This window comes from Tiliqua scincoides, chromosome 4 (genome assembly GCF_035046505.1).
Source record: "Tiliqua scincoides isolate rTilSci1 chromosome 4, rTilSci1.hap2, whole genome shotgun sequence".
Classification (NCBI taxonomy): Eukaryota; Metazoa; Chordata; class Lepidosauria; order Squamata; family Scincidae; genus Tiliqua; species Tiliqua scincoides.
In genome coordinates this window covers 182,298,719-182,313,737 of record NC_089824.1, presented here as the reverse complement: position 1 = coordinate 182,313,737, position 15,019 = coordinate 182,298,719, and the positions used below count along the sequence as shown (strand labels likewise).

The 15,019-nt window shown below is 43.7% G+C and overlaps 1 protein-coding gene and 1 pseudogene across 2 annotated transcripts in view; both read left to right on the top strand.

The window, feature by feature from the left end:
• Nucleotides 1–14,132, top strand: part of KCND3 (potassium voltage-gated channel subfamily D member 3) — a 339,029-nt gene extending 324,897 nt beyond the window's left edge. The window contains exons 4-7 of one of the 2 annotated variants that reach the window (XM_066624092.1): nucleotides 2,038–2,130; nucleotides 6,554–6,610; nucleotides 11,772–12,019; nucleotides 13,940–14,132. In XM_066624092.1, the coding sequence (XP_066480189.1) occupies nucleotides 2,038–2,130; nucleotides 6,554–6,610; nucleotides 11,772–12,019; nucleotides 13,940–14,132 (591 nt within the window). The remainder of the gene's footprint in view (nucleotides 1–2,037; nucleotides 2,131–6,553; nucleotides 6,611–11,771; nucleotides 12,020–13,939) is intronic. The other variant, XM_066624093.1, reaches the window with a different exon arrangement.
• Nucleotides 9,578–9,696, top strand: LOC136650509 (5S ribosomal RNA; annotated as a pseudogene).
• Nucleotides 14,133–15,019: the final 887 nt, after the last annotated feature.

Below are 15,019 nucleotides of genomic sequence, written 5' to 3'. Positions count from 1 at the left end.
TTGAACACATAATTGCCATTTTAACGTGTCTAATGGTGTTTGAAAATCCCAACCAGCAAACACAAATAAAATTGTTGGCAGTGATCACAAAAGACATGCTGTGAAATTGAGGTGGAGTTCAGGGTCAGGGAGTCTGAATTAACAACAAAAACCCCTTAGTCATGTTGTTTCTAAAGTTGCAGCCACAGAAAGGGGGGAAACTTAAAGAATGCCATTTTCAGTGTCTAAGAAGATGTGGGCTGCCACTTCTTGAGCACATTTCTTTCTATTATTGAGTAAATCTTGTTGCCCGAGTCAGAAGTTTGAGTCAAAAGGCACACAGCCTGTTCATGAAATCTGGGCCTCTGTAATACGCACAAAGGCATATCAGGCAGAGACTGACATGTGCTTCAATAATAGGTGATGTCCTTATTAGAACTGCATTATTGCTGGATAAATCCAGGAAAATGGGTCACGCAAGGTAGATAAGCTGGCACATTTTATTGAAACTAACCAATCTGGTTCAAATGTCCACTTTTCAACATTCAGTTGCAACATATAAAGCTGTCAAAATAAACTAAGGACAAGTGAGCAATGTAACTATTTTGTTCAGGCCAGTGGTGTCACTAGGATTCGCGTCACCCATGTGGGAGGCCTGCACGTCACCGCATGCAGTGGGAGGGGCAACGCCCCAGGTGGTGGGTGTGGTGATGTACTATCGCCTTGTCCCCACTGGTTTTTTGGCTGCACCTTTTGTTAGAACACATATATTTCAATGTGGTTTGTTTCATTGCATTCTGCATGAAATTACACATTGATTGATATATAACATGATGGTATTATTCCTCCAAATTCTGATTTTAGTGATTTTGAAAACTTGTAGAGTCTCACACGCACACACCCCGTGTCAACTTACTAACACCTTATTGCAGCAGTTCTCAAACTTTTAGCACTGGGACCCACTTTTTAGAATGACAATCTGTCCAGGACCCATTGGAAGTGATGTCATGGCCACAAGTGATATCATCAAGCAAATTAAAATAAATAATTATAAATAATTAAAATAAAATAATTAATTAAGGGGGAGCCAGTCCTGTTCCATCAAGTGAATCTACTCTGAAGTAAGTCCCATAGTGGTCAATGGGGCTTACTCTCAGGAAAGTGTGGGTAGGATTGCAGCCTGTGAGCCCACTCCTATGCATGTCTACTCAGAAGTAAGTCCCATAGTGGTCAATGGGGCTTACTCTATAGTCTGCCTGCAATAACAACACCCTCAAAAAAGAATCAGTGAGATTTCCAGCCCTCCCTAGTGCCCAGTTAAAGTTCTTCTATTTCAGGCATATCAAGATAAAGACCCACCCGGCTTTGCAAGTGCAAAATAGAAAACTTCCCCTTACCATTTCAAGCCTCTTTTTTTGTCCTTTTTAGTGGGGGAAGGGAAGGAGGCTGCCTTCTGGAGCATTTGTTGCACTCCATCTCCATCGGATTGGGACCATTCTGGTGTCCTCACATTCCCCTTTGCCTGGCCTGACCACTAGCCAAGGCATATCTGCCTACTCGCAAGTAAACGCAACCATGAGGCTGCTTTGCTTTCCACAGGGCTCAATAGACTCACAGCTGGGAGGGAGGGACCTCCTTCTCCGGTGTTTTTTTGGGCTGCATTAATTGGATCAGGACCATTCTGGTGTCATTGGATTCCTCTCCACCTGCCCTTTCCGACGGACTATGGCAAGTACACCTACTCGCAAGTAAACACGCGATACTGCTCACTTTCACTTTCTATAGGGATCCATGCATTTTTTCTTCCCGGTTTTTTGGCCGTAACTTTTGAAGGAAAGGAGCTATTTCAGTTCTGCCGCTGATCTGAACTTCCATAGATTATCTTCCAAAGTTCTCCTGACCCTCAAAGCAAGTAAAAAATAAGAATATGGATGTTTCAAGATGGGTGTAAAATTAGGTTCCTTTCCTCCCTTTTTCTCTGTTACCTTTGGCGTTATCAACATTTTTGTCTTTCTCTCTATGCCAATGACCTCATGATTGCTTTTCCTTTCTGGTTAGGGGTCTATGGAAGATGAGCACAACGTCAGCAAAGCCACTTCTCTGATCGAAAGTCAGCATCACCACCTGCTGCACTGCTTGGAAAAAACAACTGTAAGTAGCAACAAGAAAACTTCTAACACAGCAAAAACCTCATACTGCTTGATGTGAGTTTCATTTGAAAATGAGGTGGTTATGCTGCAGGGTCCTTCAAATAAACCCACTGATATATATGCCCCAGGAGGGCATAAAATACTGTTATGCAACTGTAATTAATCCAATAAATTGACCGGGGTGGAGGAAAAGATCCTTTTTGATATTTTGTGCTGTAAGTCCACATTTTTTTTTGTTTGTTTCACGTTTACCATAATGCTAATTCTTTCAAACCAGGACAAGGAGAAGATAGTCCATGACTCACTAGTGGACCCCTGGCCAATGTCTGGTGAACCTAATGCCTACTGGTTACTGGGATTCTTTCAAAGAACAATGGGCTAAGTGGACGTAGGGCCCAATCCTTTCTGGGCTTTGCAGTACTGGAACTCCCATTCCAGCAGTGCATGGCCCTTTATGGCCGTGCAAAAGCTGTACCACTGTCTCATATGTCTGAGTTGCTCCATGAACAGCAAGAAGGTTGCTGCCAACAAGATGAACAGCAGCAACTCCTGGAGGTTCTGCTGCTCTAGAGAAGCTGGTGGCAGAGAGGTGTCCTGGTGGGGAGGGGGATGGCAGAGGGAAGGATGACTCTCAGCAGCACCAGAATGTGCCAGAATCCCATCACCTCTGTTCCAACCCACCCTGTCCTTTTTCGTCTCCTTGGACTTATGCCAGCACTATAGCTGGTGTGGGTGCAAGGAGATCCGTAGGACACCAGGAGGCCTACACAGAGGTGAGTAGAAAATGTTATTACTTACTCCTGGCAGGCTTCCTGATTGTCCGGTACCACCAGAGGATGTAGTGCATGCTTCATCAGTGCACCTGCATTGGTGCCAATGGTGGGGGACAGGATTGGGCAGTTAGTCTGATCAAGAAAATACAGAAAAACACATACTCAGGATCACTTATCGTAGATTAGTTATGCCTTAACTATTAAGAGAACCTGAATTTGCATATAGTACTTGCTTTATAAATTTGAAACACATTCGTGATTCATGATTATTCTAGTTTAAAGTCAACAGCATGAAACATTATACCTGCCTTAAGAGTTAAGGCATGACTAATCTGTGTTGAATGATCCTTATTATCATTCAGGAGGTCTGGGGGCAGGAGGTCTGGGGGCAGGAGGTCTGGTCTAGAGGGTAGAGCCTCCGTCTGCCTGAAGATAACATCCACAAGGTCGCCAGTTCAAGGCCACCGGCACCGTGCGACCTTGGAGCAGCTGACAAGCTGAAGCCGAGCAATTCCATCTGCTCTGAGCGTGGGAGGATGGAGGCCAAAATGTGAAGCCAGATTGGAATGAAACACCTTGAATGTAGTCGTTCTTGAAAGAAAGAACCTTCTTTGAAATTGTAAAAATCCCTATTTAATAGGGATTTAATAAAGCCTGCCTATGTAAACCGCCTTGAATAAAGTCTTGAATAAAGACAAAGAAAGGCGGTATATAAATACCTGTTGTTGTTGTTGTTGTTATTATTATTATTATTATTATTATTATTATTATTATTATTATTATTATTATTATTATTATTATTATTATTATTATTATGCACTCTTGTTTAAGAAAACCCTAAGTGCCTTGCTGAATCAGACCCAATAATCCCAAGAACCAAGAATTCCAGCAACCATCTGGCACTAGGTGAGCCATCAGAAATTGACCAATGATCTACAATTAACTATGGTCTACCTTCTGTCCTTCTCTGGTTTGAAAGAGCACGGTGGAAAAGGTAAAATTCCCCCTTGGACATGAAGCTCAGTGCCTTTAATACAACTTTTAAAGTTGTATTAAACTTAAACTTAAAAGGATTCTTCCATTTCCCCACACTGTTATTTGTATTCATGTGTAATGAACACAACTGTTTGATGTCAATTGTAGAAGGTGAATAATGGTATAATCAAACAGTGAAAACAAGTTTCATTTGAAATGTACCATGGTGACTCTTCTAGTTTCAGGTAGCTTTTATTTTTACAATTGTTGTGAGTTTAGGGTTGGTATGGACTTCAAACTGCCTCAAGTTCCTGATCATTAATACTGCTAATAAATAATTTCATGAAGCTGATCAGCTTTAGCATAGAATGCTGATGCAAATAACTTCTGAGGTGCCATATCTTGTCATCCATTTAGCTTTGTCTTTCAAAGGAGATGGGATGTCCTTGCCTTATAGCATTTTCTGAGGATAGTTCCATTAAATGCTGGATTGACTTCTCCAAAAGATAGTGCTTTCTGAGAATCCAACCTTTAACTGAATTTAGGCAAGAGTACTTCCTTAAATCTGCACAAGAGACTGTTTTGTTGCTTCCCTCCCTGCCTACTCTTGCATAAAAGACAAAGTTATTCGTTCTTTGCTCCATGTGCTTCTGCTTGGGCAGGTGAACACACAGTCAGAAGCACAGAAACTACCCCTGGGAAAAGCAGGTTTCTTTTCACCATGGGGCACTGGACACTAATGGGTGCCTCACTGCGCACAACCCATGCTGATCTCACCATCATTCCTGGCAGCTGTAGGAACAGATAGAAGATCACTGTACCAATGGTATGGCACAAGTCGACTGCAGAAACTGATGTGCTGCCTGAGCATGTCCAGCCCACAAAATCAGCACTTCAGGCATGCCAAAGGTGCTGACATGATGGTGAGACATGACAGAACATTTAGAAGATGCTTATTCACAAACACAGATGAGCATACAAATGTGTCACTCCTTAGAATTTAAACTGGAAAAAACCAAAGTGTTTCTCCCAAAACTGAAGTTGGAGGGCTGCCATTCCTACAAAAACAAGTACCGTATGCTTGTTTGACTTTATGCATTTATGTCATTCTTTTAAAATGGAGGGAAGTTGTAAAGGGAACAAAGGGAATTCCCCCTTGGGCATGAAGCTCAATGCTAGCACCTGGCTGCTAAGTGTTCTGTGACAAAGTCCTCTTCTGGGGTCACCATGGCACCCCTTCCAATGGCATATTGGAAGCTACCACTGCCGCCAGCACTGAGGCTTGTGGGGTCAGTTTGGCCAGGTGGGCCCTTTGGATGGGCATGGATCCTTGGCCAGTTCCTGACCTGACCAACATGTGACACCACCCATGATGCTGCAGCCAACAGAATGGCCATGCACAAATTGCCTACAGCACAAGGTTATTATGGGAGAGTAAAATGGGTTATAACCTCAAGCAAGCTGCCCAGAACACCATGCAGAAAAGATGGTACTAAACTAGTGGTAAAGACATGTGGAGATGGGTACAGGATTTTGACTATGCTGGTTGATTAAAGGAAATAATTCATGACTGCCATGTTCTGACTGATAGAAATATTACAAGTGAGTCTCCATTTATCCTCTGTCCACCTGAGATCTTAATAAGGGAAAAAGCATAACTTTACATCACGGAATGGGTTTTTCCTTGAATGAGGTGTGGCTCACTGCAACCCCAGCTGCTGTCAAATGGATTTTAGGTTATTGGAAAAGATGTGCTGCCAACCTAACCATCCATCATCTTCAACACAGACGGTTGTCATTCAAGGACTGACATGCAGCATGTTTAGTGTATGCTTTTCAGTGCACCCATCCAAATGGTTCAGTCAGCTTTTGGGCTGACAATGCATGTCTTTCCATCATACTTAACCAATTAATAAAGCATCCCACTAACAAGAGATAATCTCATCATAGCCTGTGAATTCTTGGAACACCAAAGAGCCATTTTGCAATGTTACAGAGTTGCCTATGGAATGAGGAATGATCCATTAATCAGAGTTTCCAACAGGTTTCAAAGGGCAATTCACCTTTCCTCGAACCAGAGATAATGCTCATTATATCTTTCTGTGACCATCCCTATTCAGAGCTAATGTTGATTCACCCCTCGATCCACTGAATTCTCTGAACAAATCTTGGAAAGACTTGTTACTCAATGCAAAATAAAAGCGCACTACTAATGGAACTCTTTTCTGCCTTCCAGTGTGCACCCCATATATTCTTTAGCTTCTCTATTTGTGTTCCAGTTGATAAATAGGCAGTGTAAACCAGGCTGAGTTGCTTGGGTGCTCCCATTGGAGTGTTCCCAGTTGAGTGGCTAATATTTTGTTCTTTCCTGGGCTGACTGGCAATCACAAAGCCAAAGACCCTTCTAGTATATGACAGAGATTGGTTTCTTGTTTGAACGGTTGATGCAATGTGAACTTTACTATCTTTGGGGTTGTTTTTTTTACGAGCTACTTGACAAAAACAATACAAAAATCAAAGGATGTCCAATGATTTAGCAGAGTTTGTGTCAAAGGAAAGGCCTTGTTGCCCCTTCAAACTTGTGTGATGCCAGGTGGAATGCTGGGACTGAACTTGGGAATGCTGGAATGGACAATCAATGGTGTTTTTATCTTTTGTTGACATGTTGTCCTGTAGGGATTGTCCTATCTTGTGGATGATCCCCTGTTATCTGTACGAACTTCCACCTTCAAGGTATTTCCTTCTTAATTCAATCTGTTTACTGCCGTCTCTGTGCCATGTCTTGAGTGTCGTTTCTTTCCTGGTTGGTGTCCCTGCTCTGGGCAGGCCGTGCATGTTGGAGCTCTTTTGCTCTGTGATGGCTGTGATATTAAAACTATCAAGCCAAAAAAAAAAAAAAAAAAAGTAACTGCTTGATTTTTTTTCTTTTCTTTTTGCACTTTCTAACTCTAATAGGGAAGGTGCTACATTTGAATGTTCAGCATCTGCATTCTTAATGTTGTGGCAGTTGTGTATATGCAAAAGTGTTATCCCTTTAGCTCCTATGAGTACCCTCATTTTATTTTATCCCCAGGTTTTGTGCAGTCCATCTGTCCCCCGTCCCCCCAATCTGTCTTGGTTACTCAATATCACACTTCTAGTTTAGGGTGCCCTCATATGACATAGCAGTGGCTTGGGAGCCTCTGCTCCTATACTACAGTCATAACATTTTGAAGCCTAGTACTGTGATGGTACAGCCAATTGCATGAGCCTTCCCCCTCCATGGTCAGCTGTGATCTGGTCGAGATCGCTTGGAAACAACTGCATGGCTGGTCCCTCCCACGCAGCGCTGGGGTTTTAAGCATTATGGCAGCAGGATAGGATGAAACCTCAGGTAAGTGGCTTCCATACTGCTCAGTGTAGCATAGAAACAGCACTAGTTTCCCAGTTCTGAAGTTCTAAGTTGAAGTTGTTTCCTTATGTCGCCTCCCAGTCACAAAGCACAGGAGACATGGTAGTTTTTCTATCAACATTACAGTTCTCGGCTATGCAGCTAGGGCAATTGCCAGTAATTGATGTCATCCTTTCCCTGACCATGTTCTTTTCACTGACATCTGCCATTTTAGCACAGGATGCCTGCAATGTTGCTGCTTGTTGCATTTCTTTCCACTTCAGTTTGTCCCCGGGGATGCATTGCAAGCTGCAGATTTTTATGCAAGCTGTTGCAGAAACTAGTATAAGAGGTTGGCACAGGCCATGGCTCTCACTGCTTCTGTGCAAAAACTTTCATGCTGTCCCGCTTCTGGTCATTATCTTGCCCTTGATAAGCCTTATTATTTTCTTTATAATAGTTAATTTGCACCATTTATTCCAAGACAATTTATTAATTATGTCTGCTAATTCATTTTAACAGAACCTAAACTTGAGTACTTCACAATCCTTTCTCAAGATTCCTCCCTCTCCAGTTATGGGCAAACTACAGTACTTCAAATTTATAAAGGTGCATGCGGGAGCAGTTGTTGGACTTTTGTGTTTATTAAGAAGCAACAGATATAGCGCATGTCTCTGTGGAGAAAGTGCTTATGCACAAAGGGAATACACAAAGATCATTCCCGGACCTGAGAGGGACAGAAATGAAATGAAATGCAATGTGACAAGAGTATTGTTCTGGAAAAATGATTGGTGTTCTACTACTTATCTTCTAATATTTCCCACATAAGTGTGTTTCTTCTGCTTTGGGGATTAAAAAGTCAGGACCAACCCTGTCCAACTGCTCCAAAAAAGAAAGTTAGGGGGAGAAAAAAGCGATCAAGGTAAACAAGTGAATATGCACCAAATAAGCTGTTGATTTGTCATTCAGAACTCAGGCTAAGGAACATTCATTCAAATTTATCAAGGTTATTTACAAAGGCACTTTTCTCATGACTTTTCATGGGATGCTCTAGTGAGGGGCATCTTAGGACAGCGGTTTGAGTGAGGTGCAGATTAAGAAGTACAGACTGCAGAATTATAAAGATTACATCAGCTCCTGGCAATTGATTGATTGATCTTGAGAACTCTTGAGAAAATTGTCCCATGCAAGCATACCTTTGACAAATTCAGCAGTGTTAGAGATTATCTCATCCTGCCTTATCCCCTGGTGCAGCAGCTCCTTCTCTCAAATACTTGGGGCGGGGGGCACTGAACAAAGTGCTGAGAGCCTATTTATACAATCAATATTTATGAATAACAGCCCTGAGTTCACCTCAGTTCTTCATTTATTCATGCAAGTGCTGAAGCAGAGGGTGAAGAGAATTTTTTTTTTTTTAAGTGAATAACCTCTGGTATGGGAAGGAGCTCATAGCTCCATCTGGATCGGCAAGCGAGGGACTCGGTGAATAACGTACAGACGTTATCTCTAGAGGGTGCAATCCATAGAAACACAAATGATCCGGTAAGATGTATGGTTTACTTGTCTTCCTTCTTGCAAACAAGGGCTGATAGCCCAGCAAGATCACTTTAAGAGCACAACCCTTTCTTTGCTACACATAAATTGGCAGAGTCACTTTTTCCCCCTGCGTGATCATGAAATGCTTGGTTTACCAGCAACAAACTGTGTCAAGTAATGAGGCAGCAGCAGAGACAGGAAGACAAAGTCCGGACATTTGCTAAACAGGTGACAGAGCACCTTTGGCCCAGAACCAAAAACTTTGGTGGGAGAAGGTGCCCTTTGTGGAACTTCATCTGCTTTAGGGTTTATGGGCAAGGGTACATCATCCGAGATACCAGGAGTAATGTTTAGGAGCCCGTTTAAAAGATGGGGCAGCCCTGCACAACTTAAGACACCCCCCCCCAAGTCATATTCAGCCCACCAGCTCTTGCCTGGAACCACAAAACTCATTGATCAGGTGAAGCATCCAGCAGACAGCAACTCATGGTTGTTCAACTATATTTGATACAACGGTTTAGAAATTGTGAAGGCCTAAACTATAGACTACTGTGTTATAAAACCAGAAGGAACAAATCCACTGGGCACAGTGCCCCCCGCCCCGTGTATTTGGAAAAAGGAACTGCTGCACCAGGGGCTAAGTATTTAAGTAAACTCTGGGGAAAGTTCTTCCCAGTCCTGTAGTTCTTAGAAATGCAAGCAAGTTCATTGGAGTCAGGATGTCAAAATCTCTATCCCTAATGTTTAAAACATGTGAACATAACATATTGGGAAAGGGAAGGAGAACACATTTTTCATTGAGTCCTGTTACCCTGCACATGCCCGATCTTGTCTGATCTCGGAAGCTAAGCAGGGTCAGGCCTGGTTAGTACTTGGATGGGAGACCGCCTGGGAATACTGGGTGCTGTAGGCTTATACCATAGTCTTTCGAGACTGAAGGTTGCCAACCGTAGTTCAGATTGGTAGGGCATTTGGCCCATGCTTGCAACTACCCAGTCATGTATTCTGGCCCACTCAGTGGGTGAAAATGGCCACATCAGATAGGGGAAGGTTATTTTCAGGCATGCAGCCAGAACACCAGGCTTGTCAAGTATATGACTGCTGGCCTTTGTTTGGCCTGCCATAATCACACAGTAAATATTATTTATGTTGAGCATTACCTTCAGGAGCATTATCTTGGGCAAGGTTCATTGACCTGATTGGGAGTTACACAAGTGGATTAGTTCAGAACCTGAACCTGAAATGATTGACATGGGACTTGCACATTAAAATCAACTATATCCCCTTATTAATCCTAGTCATTACAAGGCAGCCCCCCAAAATATTAAGTCCTGCCAAGTTTTTGTAACTCTCTGATGCACTGAGTGCTACTTGCAAGGAAAGGCAACTCAGAAATGAAATGACTTGAGGTTTCAGGGCTCCAGGGGTATTGCCACAGTGGTGGGGCAGCTCCCAAGTACATTTCAGTTTGTGCTCTCACATTTCAAATAGGGTGCACAGTAAACGTAAATTAAAAAATACTCCTGACTCCTGACAGATACCTGAATGCAGAATACAAGGCCAGCCCAAGGCCTCCTGTACTTGATCTGGCACTTTCCCGCCCCCTTACTCAGTGGCCCACTAGCCTCTACCGCTCAGCTCCTGCTCCTTCAATTCAAAAAGGAAGAGGGGAATGGAGACAATGAGGAAGAGGACAGGAGACAACTCTATTAGCCCAATTCTATTCTTGCCTGCCTGTAGCAGTACTGGTGCAGGCTCCATTGCATGCTATTGGCCAGCCATGGACCATGATGCAATGGAGAGGTAAAAGAATGTTTGCTTACCTACTCTGTTCTACCTTGATCCCCAGTGGGCCTAGTCAGCTCATCATCAGCCCTTTGGCTGGCTAAAGTCCAAGTGGGCCAAAGGGGGCGTGTTGAGGCCTGGAAGGGCACATTGGATATTGGTGTCAATTCTGCTGCCGATATCTACCCCTGCCCTTTCCAGCTGACCCTGATCTCTGCCCCAATCCTCTCCCTCTTGCCCATGGCCCACCCTGCCACCAACTTACCAACACTGGTGGTAACTGGGTGTTCCACTGGTGTGCACGCCTGATTGCCAGCCATTCATTCCATGCACTGTCACTGCAGCATCAGCAGCCCAGAACACAAGTTCTGTCAGTGAAAGGCCCTGTTACGATTGGACCATAAGTGCACTACTGAAGTTCAGGTTAGGTTGCAGGGGTTGAAACATACTTAAGTCAAAACATCCAGCTCTTGCCAGTCCCTTGCTATCATACCTGCACAAAAGCACCACCAAAGGATATACTGATGCTGCACCAATGTGCCAGGTGTCCATAACGTGAGGAGCCAGTGTAGTGAGCTAGACAGTCATTCTTCCCCTTCCACTCTGTTTCCCTCTTTTCCTTTTGAATCCGTGGAGCAGGAATGGTGGAGATAGGCAGACAGATGGTGGCACGCGCTCCTCACCAGTCCATCATCTGTGGTAACCCTCTCAGTCAGTCTCATGCATTAGTTTGCCCTGACAGCATTCATGGAACCATGTGTTGGTTGACAAATGACAATGTGTTTAAACCACAGGGTTTCTTGACAAAATATGCAGAAGTGGGACAAAGTACAAAACGTAAAGTGGCTTCAGTCATTTTCAGAAATAGCACCAGTCCAGCTCATAAAGGATTTCCATGTTCAGATAGTGGTGGCACTTCCTTGCAAAGTTTGAGAAAAGTAAACAGACAGCAGTAATGTGGAGGTGACAGATATGCATTCAAAATGATCAAGTTCTCCTGTGCAAAGGTCATTTACAAAGTGACAGGAAAGTGCCACCAGGCCAATGCTGTAAGCCAGGTCTTGAAGACAAATCCTGCTCTAGTTTCTAAAGGCACGCTGATGGAAAAAAAAATGCAAATGTGCTTCTTGAAAGGTTTTAGCTACTGGGGTTGTTCCTTACTGGGAAGGAAGTTACTGACATTTGTTCATGCTCTCCCAACAGAACCACGAGTTCATTGATGAGCAGATGTTTGAGCAGAACTGCATGGAGAGCTCAATGCAAAACTACCCCTCCACTCGCAGCCCGTCGCTTTCAAGTCAACATGGGGTGTCCACCTCCTGCTGCTCTCGTCGCAGCAAGAAGACAACGCACCTCCCAAATTCCAGTGTGCCAGCAACCCGGCTGAGAAGCATGCAGGAGCTCAGCACCATACACATCCAGTGCAGTGAACAGCCCTCACTCACCACAAGGTACAGGTAGCGGGCTCCTTGGCCTATTTCACAGGGCTTCCGCACCTATACAATGAATCTAACCAGGGAGATGTGCGGCTCCAGCATCAACATGGTGTTGAGTTTGGATCCAGGATGTGACTTGGCTCCTGTTTGGTTGAGATTGGCGATAACATTAAATTTTCTATCAGATTTATATTTTGAAATTCCATTCAAGGAGACACAGAAGTTTATTGTGTGACACCCCCTTTTCCTTTACATCTTTCAGCAAGTTTTGCAAGAATGTTCATACTCTGGAATGAACAGCAAGTTCTAGTCATTGCTTCTATTCTTGTTTCATTTTTTTCCCAAGCATACAGTAGAGCACCATGGGGGAAACTTAAGAACTTTTAGAATTATGAGTTGTAGTTAAAAGGGTTTCTTTTTCATTATTGTGTAGTCAAGAATATCATCCCTCCACTGCTATTGGGGGATCTTTGCCCCTTCCTTCCTCACATGAGACAGACTTGTCATACTTGGTTAGTTGGCTGTACAATACAGGGCAGGCTCCGGTCAACTGGGAGCCCTGCTTGCTTCTCATTGGTTTAATGTGATTAAGCATTCTGATGAACCCTTCCACCCACTTCCCTATGGCAGTGGTTCCTAAACTGTGCACTGCACGCAGGATGTCCCCAGTGGCCTCTTGTTCCCAGCTCTCTTAGATGCCACTGTCTTGGCCACGCCAAGAACGTGTGAGCTCTCCTGAGATTCTCCTGAAATCTTTGGAGAGTGTTGGTGGCCACTTCGTCCTTCGGTGGTGCAGAGCTGCTGCAACAGGGTGCCGTAAAAAAAGGGCACTGTGTTCAGGTAAGTTTGGGATCCGCTGCCTTATTGGGTTAGTCTGAAGCTACCCTGATTGCTTTCTGGAGCAAGATAGTAATTTGTTGCTTCTCACCTAACTGGCTCTTGGTGAGGAATTTTTTTTGTCTACCTAAGACTGTTCCAAGACTGTAATTAACCCAGTCAGTTACAACTGGCAGGTATAATGCAGAACAGGAAAAGGGAATAGGGATTTAGTGTACACCTTGAGGTAAGCAGGAATCATAGGGGGAACCAGACCTGATATCAAGCAGCTGGTCTGCCTGGGGATGCTGGCAGGTGACTTCTTGGACTTGAATTGCAAAGCTGACCTCAAAGACTTTTTGGTTTGCAGGAGGTGGCATGATTATCTTCCTCAGTCCCCATCTGGGGTAGGTATAGAGCAGTGATTCTCACACATTTAGCACTGGGACCTAGTTTTTAGAATGAGAATCTGTCAGGACCCATCAGAAGTGATGTCATGACCGAAAGTGACATCATCAAGCAGAAAAATTTTTAACAATCCTAGACTGCAATCCTACCCACGCTTACCCGAGAGTCCCTGTTGATTATCACTGTTAAAAGAATATACATATTAGCTTATTAAAAGTACAGGTCTGTAACATTTCCCCAAATGCAGTCACATACCATGGGAACATCAAGTCTAATATATTAAAAATAGAATATTGAAATGAATGGGGACCCACCTGAAATTGGCTCGCGACCCACCTAGTGCATCCCAACCCACAGTCTGGGCTTCTCAGGAGATTATCTATGAGACATGGTGAGAATGCCCAAAGCTGGAATAGGCAGCGACGTGCTATCTCTTTGAGGTAGGTACCCACACTAAAGGGGAGAAGAATGTAGGGAGATGCAACACATAAGAGAATTGGCAGCATGTTGCTGATTACATGAATTTCAATAAATGTGGCCCAGTTTTAATCCAAGCCCTGCCTGGTTCCTTTACTGGCAGTGCAGTGCGGTGCGGGCAATGTTTGAATGCAATGTAGGTATTCGGATTTTGATAGGATTTTGAAAATTCATGAAGAATTTTCTTGTATTTTTTTTTTTTTTTTTTTACAAAAGATGTGTTTTGTCTTATAGTCGTTCCAGTCTAAATATGAAGTCAGATGATGGGCTGAGACCGAATTGCAAAACCTCCCAAATCACAACGGCAATCATCAGCATTCCTACGCCTCCGGCCCTGACACCAGAAGCCGAAAGCAGGCCTCCGCCCTCCAGCCCCAGCCACTCAACAAACATTAGCAGCAACATTGTCAAGGTTTCCGCCTTGTAAGGCTGTATCGATCAAAAGGGGGCAGCTTGGAAGGCCAACATTTTTCTCCCTTTCCCCACCTCCATATTCCTTCTTTGCTGCAAATTGTGCCTAAATGGCTGGCTGGCTAGCTGGACAACTAGACCCATCTACCCAACATCTAAGAATTAACAGTGGGGGCTTGGCAAGGCAGCTTCCTTCAAACTCACATTCATGCTGCAGAGTGAGCTCAGAAAAATCAGGAAGCTGGGGGTGTGAAGGGGAGGTAGAAGGATCTCTCTTTGTTCATCAACAAGAAGAAGTCTGGTTCCAAGATACGGAGCACAGAACAGTTTCCAGATGGAAAAGAAGTCCTGTCCTAGCTACAAGAAAGTCAATAAAGAAGCAGAATTATAACACTGTGTATCTCAGCACCTTTTTAAAGGTTTTTAATGGATAATATTTATTCATGAGGAAATGACTGAAAAAGGTGATCAAAATGGATTTTGTGAAATTTTTTTTTGTCCTTCATGCAGCAGGATCTTTACTCAACCAAAACTACACACGTTCTTTTATATAGCTGAAAGTTTAGACAAAGAAGCCACCTGTCACAGGAATTTAATTTTTATCCTTTTGTGTGTGCGTGCATGTGTGAGAGCGAGCAAGAGAATCACAACACTGGCACACTTCAACAAGAAAAGATTGGAGCACACTTTCCTGTTTCTGGGCTCAACCCTGCAAAGACTTACTGTTTGCATGGGCTACCACATGCTTTAAGTCGCTGCTGTAGAATCCATGATTCTACTCACTGTGCATCCTTTGTTGCATGAGTGTGTCTTTGCAGGCTTCAGCCTTTGGTGCAAGTAGCAAAAACAGACACCTGCATGCAATCAGACACACAAGCACCAATAAGATTTCATCGTGGGTGG